Below are 12,813 nucleotides of genomic sequence, written 5' to 3'. Positions count from 1 at the left end.
TGACTATTTCTGACTCCACTTAAGCCTGTTCAGTATTTTCCACAGTAGGTCTTTTTTAGGTTAATAATACTTACTCGGCCAGACAAGAAATCTCAAAAATACCCCCAGAAAAGTTTTGGAAGGGCCTTTATAGTCATAATAATCAGTAGCTCCAAATAAACAAATGCAACCTCCCAGGAAGACTGTAGACCTTTGAAGAGGTCCCCACAAATGGTGGGTAGGTAAAAGAGAAACGAAGCCTTGGTCCCTGGCCGCCCCTTTAGTAGCAGGAGTCAGATGAGGGTTCTCTAACCTTGTTCCCTCACCTCGCTTTGCTTTGCACCGGGAGTTCAGAGCTATAGATTCTCAGTGGCTGAGGAAAAACTTTTGTAAGATACAAAACAAAGGTCTCCTAAAGGGAACTCCTCCTGAGCCTCTGTTAAGTCCAATTTACAGAGAAGCCAATTTAGATCATTCATATTTAATCCTGCTGAAATGCCATGGAGAATTCTGGGTCCCCATGGGAAAAACAAGAAAACAAAAAACAAACAAACAAACAAGCAAACCATATTCTCACCAGCTATAGAAAGAGAGTTCTGCAGTTGCTATTGGTTAGGTGTGGGTGTGCGCTCTCTCATTCTCCTCTCATTCTTTTGCACTGCAAAAGAAGCAAGGAGCAGGGAGAAAGCAAGCCAGGAGGGAGGGAGAAGCTTGTTTTCCTAGCCATGATGACACATGTTAGGCAAGTGAGGAATGTAAAACATTAAGGAATCCTCACATCGCGTGCACAAACACACACACACACACACACACACATACACACACTGCCAGCCAGTTGCTATGATTCTAGTGTCCGATCTTTGTTATGGATGGTGTTGCAGTGGGAGATGCAAAGCACCTAGTGGCTTCTTTGCCTCATCTGGGTTTAAAAGCACTCAGTGCCACAGCTCCTTAATCTTGCCATGAAACTGCCCTCTCCTCACAAGCAAAACCTTGCTTAAGGTTCTTAGAGCACTTTGGTTGTAAAGATGGGCTAATGGGAAACTGGGCCCTGCCCAGACAACCTCAACTGAACAGTGGTAGGGCGCACCAGCACAGATCCAACTGCCTGCTCTAAGCAGCCATAACACTCTGTGACGCCACCACAGTGTGGGAGAACGTATCACTGCTGTTCCAGACTCTCAATCCTGAGAATGTAGCATTAGTTACTTCCAACGATATATATAAGTACAGGTTGACAACCATAACCCAAAATTTCAAAATAAAAAAATAGTTGAAAGCTCTGTGATGTGCCTCTGTGTGTGTGTGTGTGTGTGTGTGTGTGTGTGTGTGTGTGTGTGTGTGTGCCTGTGTGTGCATGTCCTTGTACCTACATGTGGAGCCCAGAGCAAGATGTCAGTAGCCTTGGCTAACACTCTTGGCCTTGTTACCTTATGACAGACTCGGTCACTGAGCCTAATGTTCACCGTTTTTTTGCTAGGCTCGCTAGAAGCTCTTGGGATCCACTTGTCTTGGTTCTGCAATGCTTTGTTGTTGTTGTTGTTGTTTTTGACAACTGGGGGTTTGAACTCAAGTCCTCATGCTTGTAAAGCAGGTGCTGTTGCCCACTGAGCCATCTTCCCAACCCTAAAGAACTATGATACTTTGAAATATCAGGCTTAAAAGTTATATATTTTCGATTTTAAATTTCAGATTGTGTGATCAGGGAATGAATGATCAACCAGTAAAGTCCATGCCAGTTTTTCAAATTCTGAGAAAATTCAAAACCTGAACAGTCTCTGGTCCCAAGTATTTTTGAAAGGGATATTCAACTTGTATTGATTGTATGTATTTTTCTATACGTATTCCCTTGACCAGGAGTTTCCACAATACTAATGATTTCCATTAATAAGTCATCATCTCAAAAAGCATCTTTTTTTTTATGTCTAAACTGGATATTTGCAGGACTGAGCAATTGCTTAACCACTTTACTTCTGAGCCTCTGACTCTTTTTCTTTTAATATAATGCTTTTGTTAACCTTTGGGAGTTTCATACAATGCATCTTGATCATTTTCATGCTTACTCTTCCCACTGACTCCCTGTCCTCCCCACCCCTTCTCATGACCTTTTTTTTTTAATAACTTATCTAGATCAATGTGTGGTGCCTATATATTCCTAGGTGTGGAGCCATAGACTCGAACATGGTCCTCACTCGGGGCCCTCGCCCTTAAGGAAAATTAACCCTTTCCCCTAGAAGCCATCACTGATCCATACTGCTTCTGTTTCTTAGAGGAAGACTATGTCTTAAAATGAACTTCAGGCATTGCTTTTTTGTTATTAATAATAAGAGAAATAAATACCCAAGGAAAGCAAATGAGACAAGCAAGAGTTCACTGTTAACATTATTCACTTACCAAAAAAAATCTAAGCTCTTTATAAAATATTTCTGTCCGAACATCTACGTGTGTGCCTTTTCCGGATTCCCTACCATCTTTCTCCAATCATTCCTTTGCAAAGCATATTCCTAGCCTCGCTGAATGCAGTAACTAGCATTTTGTTAATGTTACAATCCACTATTCGTCCCCTTCGCCACCCCTGAGGTACATCTCAGTGAGTGAGGCTTCATGGCTGTATCTATTTGCTTTATCTTGCAGACCAGTTTCCAAACTCCTCTCAGAATGGAGTATGCAGACAAGTGCAGTATCCTCTGACAGATCTGTCCCCAATCCTGACGAGTGGAGACTCTGATATATCCAGCCCATTACTACAAAATACTGTTCACATTGACCTCAGCGCTCTAAATCCAGAGCTGGTCCAAGCAGTTCAGCATGTAGTGATTGGACCCAGTAGCCTGATTGTGCATTTCAATGAAGTCATAGGAAGAGGTAAGTGTTTCCACTCAGCTCTCTGTTAAGTACAGTTTTCCAGTAAGCCTTTTATCTCCTGTTTTGCAGATTAGGAACTTAGACAATGCTGAGGGCTCCTGACAGAGCCTGATAATGAGGTGTTTGAGTTCTGTCCTGCAGAAATACAGACGTGAAAAAGCATATCCACGGAAACTGCCCTATGTGTGGAAGCCTTTGGATAATATCCCCAACATAGGAGAGAAGACCCCATTTCTCCCTCATATTTCTCACAGTAACTACAGTTTCTTGGGGAAAAAAAAATCATGCCAGTTTTTTCACTCCATTATCTCTTCAATCTTTATATTGAAAGCATTAACAAAGTCTAGTACATAGCAGCTTGTACACTGCTGGACAGCATCAGGATAAGGGGAATTTATAGCCTTCCACCGATCTAAGGCAACATATATCATCTCCACAATGCACTCCAATTTCTTCATACAAAGAATGACTACTTGCAGTGAGCTCACCAGAGCATCGATAACTGCAAACATTAACACTATTGGAGGAAATCTTTGTCAGGAAGAGAAACCAACCAGAAGCCATGAGATAAAGTCTACTGTGAATTCCTTTTTAACTTAGTACTGAATGGCTCTTGGTTACCCCTATTCTAAATGCTCTACAAGAGGGTTGCATAGGTATCTGCCAGGATGATGATGCAGGAGAAACTGATGGGGTGGCAGTGTGTGAATACTGGTCCTTCTGAACATCCAGAGATGAGTTTGTAAGTTGTTTCTTCCTGAAAAGTGGCCTCTGTGCACAAGTGTGTGACTGGGTCACATTACTGGCCTGTAAATCCAGTAAGTGTGCCAGTGCTGGAGAGTACAGTCTCACTAATTATATTCTCACTGTTGTGTTTTGTAAAACAGTGGTACAATGCAGTAGGAGGGAACATCTTGGGAGGTCTGAGCCTAGGTGTCCCCCTGAACAATCATGCCCAAGCAACAAGCCTAGTATAAAAGGAAGTTTTAGTATTGGGTGAAGGGAGGGGAATGGAGAAAGGATAGAGGCAGAGAAAGGGGTGGAGAAAGAGAGGAAAAAGATTGGAGGAGGCCTCCTAGGAACAGGTGAGGACAGAGAAAGAGAGAGTGAAGAAGGGGAGAAAGAGAGAAAGAGCTGGGGTGTGGGGAGCGAGCAGTCCTCTTATATACCAGCCTTATACCTGGCCACAGGTGATGATGTAGATCTCCCTTCCTAGGTTCCTGGGAGGAGCCTAGTGGAATTCTTTGTAAGCTCACTCTACTTTGTAATACTCACTCTACGCGTTGTGAAATCAGGACATTTTTTTAATCATGAAAGGTTAACATGGTGATTATATTTCCAAAGGCACTGTCATTAAGAAACCATCAATATTAACTACTCTTTGTTTATATGTTTTCCCCCCGTGGAAAATTGCGAGCACTCGTGAGCGTGGGTTTTGTTGTGTTCATCTTTGTGTCACAGAGGGTAGCCCCATGCCTCATATAGTATGCTCTCAGGACAGCTTGCCGGACTCCATGAGTTAATTGAATGACTTATACAGATATCAGACATTTGGCACCTCTGGGAAAAATTACTGCCCCTGTTGAGAGGCCGCCGTGGGGGAAGTGAATGGGTAAAGTCAGAGGAAAATGCATGACGTGAGTCACAGTGAATCTGCTCCATTTGGGCAACTGTCTTCTGACTCCTACCAACGTGGCTTACATATTAACCAGTGACTAACAGGGGAAATCCTTCTCGATAATACATTATCTATAATCGGTTACCAGACTATAGAGGGCTTATTTTATACTTACTCAAGTGGATAAAATTATTTATATGTTTTCTTCAATATTATTTTATCCCTAAAAATAACAAATTTTCTTTCATGCAGATGCTATTATTGTGTCCAGTGATACTCCAATGACTTGATGCTTTAGTATATTAATCTTTAAAAGAATCCATACTACCTGCCATTTTCACCGTATATTAAATAATCATATTGCTTACAGCATGGAGAGAATTGTATTGCATCTATATTTATATCTAACACTTACCATACAGAGTGGTATTATTAATTAAAGTATCATAAGTAATGTACCTTTTTTGGTCTTACAGAAAAAGGGCTTAATAAATAAGCATTGCATAATTAAGCCAGTGTCATATAACTGGAGCATGTTCTCTTTTTCAATAGGGCATTTTGGCTGTGTCTATCATGGGACTTTGTTGGACAAAGATGGAAAGAAAATTCACTGTGCTGTGAAATCCTTGAATAGTAAGTTGCATTTACTAGTGAAGGGTACATTTGTGGTTTGCAAATAATGAAGTGTTGATTTGCACATTCCCTTGTGGAAAAAAAAATCATCTGCGACTGAAATTGTGGAATTAATCCTGAAAATGTGTTTGGTCTAAACACTTATTGAGATAGTCCCTCGGAAATTACCCCATGGAGAACTAATAAGTAAGGGATAGGAGCGGTGAGTCTCCTAAACGAGCTAAGTGTCATTTAGCCACATTCGACTTAACAATATTTGTTTTGCAAATGACATTTATGGAAACTACTGGAAGCATTTGCACATCCCATAGTAATGACTCATTTTGCCCAGAGACACTACTATAATTGTTTTTTAACCAGCACTTCCGTTTTAGAAAAAAGGATTAATGACTGAAATAATATGAGCAGGAGAGAAATGTGCTGGCAGAAAACTGACGAATCATTAAGTATGGTAATCCCTCACTTATCCACATTTATGGAATGAGGTGTTCCACAGAAATAAATTTCCTAAGGAAACGCAACATGTCCACTCTTAATGCAATATTTCTTAAAATTTTAGCTGTTACGTAGAAAACTCTTAATATCAAGTGCACAGTCTCTTTAAAGACCAAGGTATGCTTATAAACATAAACTTAGTCTTTACTGATGTAGAGGCATAATTATGAACAAAAGTGCTACATTGTACAAGCCAGTGTACTCTACACATGAGAAGATTCCCGGCTCTACCTTTCTTGACAGAGCTCACATATTCGCTTTCTTTGTAATTTTATACTTTAGAATTTGAAGCCATCTGGAAAAATATTAGCCAATTATATTATAGATTTGCATTAGAATTAATAAGCTTCAAAAGTAAAGATGGTAGGTTTCCCTCCAAGGCACTCTGATACCAGAACTACTTCAACTCTTTTAAACATGCTAATCTCCATGACGAGCATCATTCTATATGGTTAATTTTGTTGGATACGTGACCACAAAATAATTAAAGGGACAGTCTACATGGAGTCCAGTAGCAAACTGTGGTAGATAAAGTACACTGATCAATAAATTGGCCTCAGAGGAAAGTAGTGTCGCCATTTTTACTCAGAACAGTCCTAACCCGAGACATTTTTCTGTCCTTGTCATGTGGTTGCTGTTGTCAGTCCACATTGACCTCCACCATCCTTTCCAGACCTTAGAAAGCATTTGGTGTTCTCAGGAACGCTGTAGAGATACTCGTGAAGTTTATGCTAATGCTGTTAAGTCTTTGTTGGTGTGCCCTCAGTATGTCTTTCCAGAAGTAATTAGGAAGTACTACACTAACCACTAGCTATTCTGGGGCTGGAGAGATGACTCAGTAATAGCAATAAGCATAAGGACCACTGCTCAGATCTCTGCATTCAGGTAAAAAAGCCCAGCATGTCCACAAGTGTTTGTAGCCCCAGAACTGGGGGGATTGGAAATAGGATTACTAGGGCTTGCTGGCCTGCAGCTTTGATCCAAATTCAGTGAGAAGCCCTGGCTCAAAGGAATGGTGGAAAGAGACAATGGATGTCATTCTTGGGCCTTTGTACACACACACACGCACACACACACACACACACGAATATAATGGATGAACACAAACACACATAACCCATTTAGTTGGGAGGAATGTAGCTCAATGGTGGAGCATTTTCATATACAAGGCTCAGTCCAGTCCTCAGTACAGAAAAGGAGTTGGGGAGCTACTTACATATGCCACATGGAAGCTGGTCCTCAAGTTCTCCTAGATCAGTAAACATTGAACTATAGCCCACTAGTTGTTTCTAATGGGTGAATATTTTTGTGACCTAGGCATTTACTGTCTACACTTTCATGGTTCAGCAATAGAGTTAAGTATTTGCAACAGACACCACATGGCCCGTAAAGCTGAACACTATCTAACCAACTACAGCAGCACTTGACAGCCTAGGCCCTGGATACTGCCCAGATGGAACAGTGTGCTTCTTTGGTTTGTATCTTTATAAGACAATCTGTGCTTCTGCCTGAGACCAGTTGTTTCCTGAACTCTGTTTCACAAATGAGCTTGTCAGTGGTGACTTGATGGCACTGTGCAGGGTGACACATTTGAGGCTCAAGGAAACAATATCCTACACTACGGGGCTTTGGTTTATTGAGTTCTTTGCGCTAAAAGATATCTGGCAGGCCTCTTCTGACTATCTCCTGCCTCTCTGATCCCAGGTCTCCTTTATTCCTGAAAGTAGGACTTAAAAATTAGAACTTCTCCCTACCAAGGCAGATCATAGCTCTCATTTATGCAGGGCTAGAGAGATGGCTCAGTCGTTAAGAGAACTTCTCCCTCTTCCAGAGGACTCAGGCTTTGTTCTCAGCATCCCCTATGGGTGGCTCACAATCATCTGCTTTCCCTAACCCCACATACACTAATAGTAATAATGAATAAAACAAAATGTCTTAAAAGGACCTCATACTTTTCTGTTGTTAATCAGTTCTTAGTTGTAGGATTCTCAGATGTTACTCTCACAATAGGTAAGGAAAGTTGGGGGGTGGGGGACCCTTTCTGCTCCAGATACCATTCACTCAGACATGGTATGGACAGAATACCCTAAGGCTGAAGCATCCGAACAAGCTGTCACCTGCTGGTTTGGGGCATTTTTTCACTCTTGCTATCTAAATTTGTAAAAGTATTCATTGTCCCCTGACGAGGCTAAAGTCGCAACACTGAATTTTTCAGGGATCACAGATATAGAAGAAGTCTCCCAGTTTCTGACTGAGGGAATCATCATGAAAGACTTCAGCCATCCCAATGTCCTCTCACTCTTGGGAATCTGCCTGCGGAGTGAAGGGTCCCCTCTGGTGGTTCTACCCTATATGAAGCATGGAGATCTTCGAAATTTCATTCGAAATGAGACTCATGTAAGTACTGTACTAAGCTTATTGACTTGCAAATTAGCAGTAAGCCAGACAGTTATGAGCTATCCTGTATGTCCAAGGGAAAGAAATCATGTCCTCTGCAAGAATTGCAGATGCCCTTAACAACAGAGCCATCTTTCCAGCCCGTTTGTTTGCTTGCTCTCTTGCTTCTTTGTTGGGTGTGTTGGGATGTCTGCACACGCATCTATCAGAGTACTTGTCCAAGCTGAAGGCTGACACTGGATGTCTTCTTCAATTCTTTCTCTACCTTAGGTTTTGAGACAAGGTCTGTCACTGAAACTGGAGTTCAACATTTTGCCTAAATTAGCTAGCCAGTGAGGCCCTAGGTTCTGCCTGTCTCTGCCCACTGCTCCGGAGTTAGAGGTGTTATGAGGTGTACTATAACACCTGGCTTTTACATGGATGCTTGGGGTCGAAATTCAGGCTCTTATACTTACAAAGCAAGCATTTTCCCCACTGATCCATCTTTCTAGCTCCAACACAAGCATTTCTGTCTTATAAAAAGCTACTTGCCAATCCAGTCTAATGTCCAATCAGCTGAGATATGATACCTTCTCTGTAGCATCCATAGGCAGATGCTGTCTTAGAAGAAGAGGAATGGCTCTTTAATAATTCCTTATATTGATCATGTGTTGAAATAATATTTTTGAAAATGTGGGTTAAAATAAATTGTGATATGTTTCATCTATCTTCATGTTAAAGTATGTATGTATCTTACTTTATATGATACCAAATAGTGTTGTACTATGCAATAAACAGAAACTGTATATGTGTATGCTCACATACACACTAGCTTACAGGGTAGGAACCTTGCATATCTTGTTTACTCCTATGGGTCCAGTGCTCAGCACATAGGCTCTTAATAAATGTTAGTCCAATATATGAGCTCACACTTACAAAAGAGGACCACACCTCTTGTGGGTGTGGGTTTTCTTTATGTCACTTATACCAGGACATAACAGTTGACCAAACTTTGGCCAAGCCAAGGCTGAGGACAACAGAATGAGGAGCTCCCAGAACTAATCTGATTGGATGGCCTCAGGCTTGGCACTGCTGCACAGGTCCCCGTGGGAGTCAACCAAGTAGCTTTGCTCTTCATCAAAAACGAATGTATAAACATGACACTAAGTAAGCTCCAGGACATTGAAGGAATAGTTTCTGTTCAGCCAAAAGAATAAAACACCCTCAGGGCGTGAAAATGTTTGCAGACAATGCAAACTGACATTGCAAAGACCTTGCTTAACTCTTGTCATCTCTCTGATGAGTCAGTTACCTTAGATATGAAACCTCTGTAGCACTCTTCTCCTGGGATTAAAGCATGGGAGAGATGTCCTACTGTCTGTTACAGAATAGAAGCTGGCCTTTTAAAACCTAAAGAGTGGTTACTGGTGCCTAACACATATGTCTAAGCTACAAGATGTGGCCTGTTCACACGCTATGTGGGCTATGTGTACTAGCAGGGACTGCAGCCCTTCTGTCTGGGTTCGCATTGGAATACTGTGCTCAGAAGCTCCATGGTAGCTGCTGAAGGAGAGACAGCCTGTTCTGGATAGTGAGAGCCTTCTCATCACAGTGAGATGTGTAACTTCAGATTCCAGTCTTACATCACTAAAGCCTGCTCGTGCAGTTTTGGGAGTGGCAGTTGTAGAGAAGGGTATGCACTGTTCTCTGTGTTGGTCCAGGATTGCTGGATGATGAACGAGCTGGTGCATTAGCTCAGGTGAGCTTCCAACAGACTCCAGTGGGTATCCTGGCGCACCGCGTGTCCCCGGGAGTGATTTGGTTAGTTTTTCTGAGCCTCCTATATTTACCAAGTTCCTGACATCTAGTTCCTTGCTGGTTTGAGTAGGATTGCTCCTTTCAGGGCTAATTCTTAAAGTAGCCTACACCCTGCCTTTAGAGTGTGCCATTCATCTGCAAACCAACCCACACTTCAGCTCCTCTCCATCAGGTTCTCAGACTCTAACCTACTATCTACCTATCCTCATCACCCTGGGACCAGACATGAGACCCCTAGAACAGCCGTGCTGGAACTATTTAAAAGAGCCAAGGCTGCCTTTGTCCTGCACCTTCTCAGGGAAGCTACAATAAAGTATCTTGCCCATGCCTTCCCCTCCTGCCTCCTGACTATCTCTGGTGCTTTCCGACACAGCTCTGCATGTGTGGTGTGACATATCGGTGTTTTGGGAAACTGTAAGAAGCAAACTGTCTTTTCAACATGAGCTATCTCCTGATCAATTCTGTCTCATCATACACATTGAATAATAAAATCTCCATTTCAAAACATCTGCATTCCCCCATCTGGAAAACAAGAGCCTGTACCGCCCCCCCAAGCAGAAGTTGTACAAAGTAACTAAAATTTATAGAAAACATCTAGCCCAGTAAGTTGTATATACAGCATTACTTACTTAACAAATAGTTGTGGCTCTTCCGCAGGCATGAGTTATTATTTGAGACAAGATAAGCCGTATAAACATTGCAGTATTCTGAGCTCACTGTTAGAACATTGAGTGCTTAGTTTATGCTTTTCCGACTCTTTTTGATTGCAGAACCCAACTGTGAAAGATCTTATAGGATTTGGTCTTCAAGTAGCCAAAGGCATGAAATATCTTGCCAGCAAAAAGTTTGTCCACAGAGACTTAGCTGCACGTAACTGCATGTAAGTATGGAAAGTATCTCCATTTGTAAAGTACAAATGAAGTCTTTTCTCAATGCTCTGCCAGTAAGGACATTTTCTATCTTCTCTTCGAAGCCAAAAAAATTTCCTTGATGATTTTGAGTGAATCTGTAAGCCCCTGGGGTGTAGGTGGGGCTTTTAGTTTTATCAAACAAAGCATTTAAAAGGTTGCTCCACAGGGGACCTCAGACAGCTGCTCTGTCCTCCAGCTTTCCTCAGTCCTTCCCACCAGCAGTCTCCAGTGTTGTGGTTTCACACCGAATTAGTGATTGGGAGAGAGAATTTGATCTCCAGCATTTGACAGTGAAAAAGGAAAGCTGGTAACAGGAATACCAATGCAGTGTAGCTCCCAACAGCAGCTCTGAAACCAGCCTGCAGAAGTGCTACCAAAAATGGTCTTTGGGAATGAATATACAAAGAACTTTTATTTGTGTCTGGCTGCCCGGCTTTGTAACAACAACGGTCAACAGTTTATAATTGAATCCTAGCTTTCCCTTGCAGAGCACTGATGCATGGCTCGTGGTATGTGTGAAAGAAAGAGCTGTGCTGTTACTGTCCTACCTAAGTTTTGCTCAGGGTAATATCATAAAAGTACGTTAAAACATCATAAAAGCACAGTCTTAGTTAGCAGAAAGTGTTTGTCTCGTAGACTTTGGATTGTTTTGGTTTGTTTTTTTAACACGACAGTTTTCTTGGGTGCTTCGACTTCTACCTCACTACCTCACTGATGGCACATAAGAGTTTTATGTGTTGGCTGGCCTGTTTTAGAGAAAAAAAACAGTAAAATAGCACCCATCACCTCTTCATCCTATGGAACATACTGTAAGTAAGATAACAATCAAAGTTGTAGTGAGATAGGTGGTGCAGTGCATAGACCTGGTGCCCTATTTATTTTGTCACCAAGGAAAGCTAGATGAAATCCAGCTTTACCTTTTCTGCAAACCTACACCAGAGCAAATGCCATGTCATTCACAACGTCTCTCTTCAGCCAGTGGAATTTGTAATGTAAATGTCAGGCATTTTTATTCAGGAATTCCACTGTAATTTAGCATTAGTCAATAGGCCAGAGGAAATTATGGATCACTGATACTAAAGCCACTTTTGAAAAATCTATAGACACTGTTGTAAATTATTCTACTCCAGTCAGTAATAATTTTTCTCCTGTAGGTTGGATGAAAAATTCACTGTCAAGGTTGCTGATTTCGGTCTTGCCAGAGACATGTACGATAAAGAGTACTATAGTGTCCACAACAAAACGGGTGCAAAGCTACCAGTGAAGTGGATGGCTTTAGAGAGTCTGCAAACGCAGAAGTTCACCACCAAGTCAGATGTGGTAATGTACCCATCCTTCCTAAATTTCTCTTTCTGTACTTTCTTTCCATAGTTGTATGGTAACAGTTTTTACAAAATTCAAAACTACTAATTGCAGAGTATCTTCAATTGCAGGTATAGAACGGGAGTTTAACTGTCCAGTAGGTACCAAACTATATTCAGAAATTCTCTTGTTTATTCAAAAATACGCCCAGGTTCCAGTAATCTCTTAGAGACCCCGTCTCCCAACACCAGCACACACAGAAATGTAGACTAGTGGCATTTATATGAGAGTCCAAAAGAAATCATTTGAAATACTCTACATGGTAAAGTGAGGAGGGAGGCAGAGAGGCTGGAGGTTCAGGAGAGACTACCATGGAAGCCAGCGGAAGAGAAGCATGTAACAAGCGATGTGGGTGGAGGGAACAGCAGTCCACTGATTCTCACTGGTCAAAAAAAGCTCTTGGCCTTGGCCTCTTGGGACTTACAGAGCATGCTCAGAGCGTAAGTGCTGCGTTAAACCCCGAGTGGGCTGTTTTACTCACATGCCACGAGGCAGAAAAAGTGCGATGTTTAGGTAGAAAATATTTGATGTTTTACCCTTGAGGATACAACCACAAATCTGTGCTGTCAGTACACAAGTCATCCTAGAGATGTTCCTGGAGGACGTGAGCTTCAGAAGGGAAGGTCAGCAGCCGCAGAGAGATGACAAGGGATAGGGACTGAGGTTGGTGAAAAGAAGTCGTCTCACTCCCTTGTCAGTCAGAGAGGAGTGTGGACTTTATGGAATAAGCCAAAGAAGGACTGTTCATCTAGTTTC

At 41.9% G+C, this 12,813-nt stretch overlaps 1 protein-coding gene across 1 annotated transcript in view; it reads left to right on the top strand.

The window, feature by feature from the left end:
• Met (MET proto-oncogene, receptor tyrosine kinase) overlaps window positions 1–12,813 on the top strand; it is a 104,096-nt gene that overhangs the window by 81,411 nt on the left and 9,872 nt on the right. Inside the window, exons 16-20 of the mRNA XM_028778432.1 lie at window positions 2,614–2,844; window positions 5,015–5,095; window positions 7,806–7,987; window positions 10,555–10,664; window positions 11,850–12,015. Of these exons, the coding sequence (XP_028634265.1) occupies window positions 2,614–2,844; window positions 5,015–5,095; window positions 7,806–7,987; window positions 10,555–10,664; window positions 11,850–12,015 (770 nt within the window). The remainder of the gene's footprint in view (window positions 1–2,613; window positions 2,845–5,014; window positions 5,096–7,805; window positions 7,988–10,554; window positions 10,665–11,849; window positions 12,016–12,813) is intronic.

This window comes from Grammomys surdaster, unplaced genomic scaffold (genome assembly GCF_004785775.1).
Source record: "Grammomys surdaster isolate TR1022 unplaced genomic scaffold, NIH_TR_1.0 335, whole genome shotgun sequence".
NCBI classification, from domain to species: domain Eukaryota; kingdom Metazoa; phylum Chordata; class Mammalia; order Rodentia; family Muridae; genus Grammomys; species Grammomys surdaster.
This window is presented reverse-complemented; position numbering and strand designations above follow the sequence as displayed.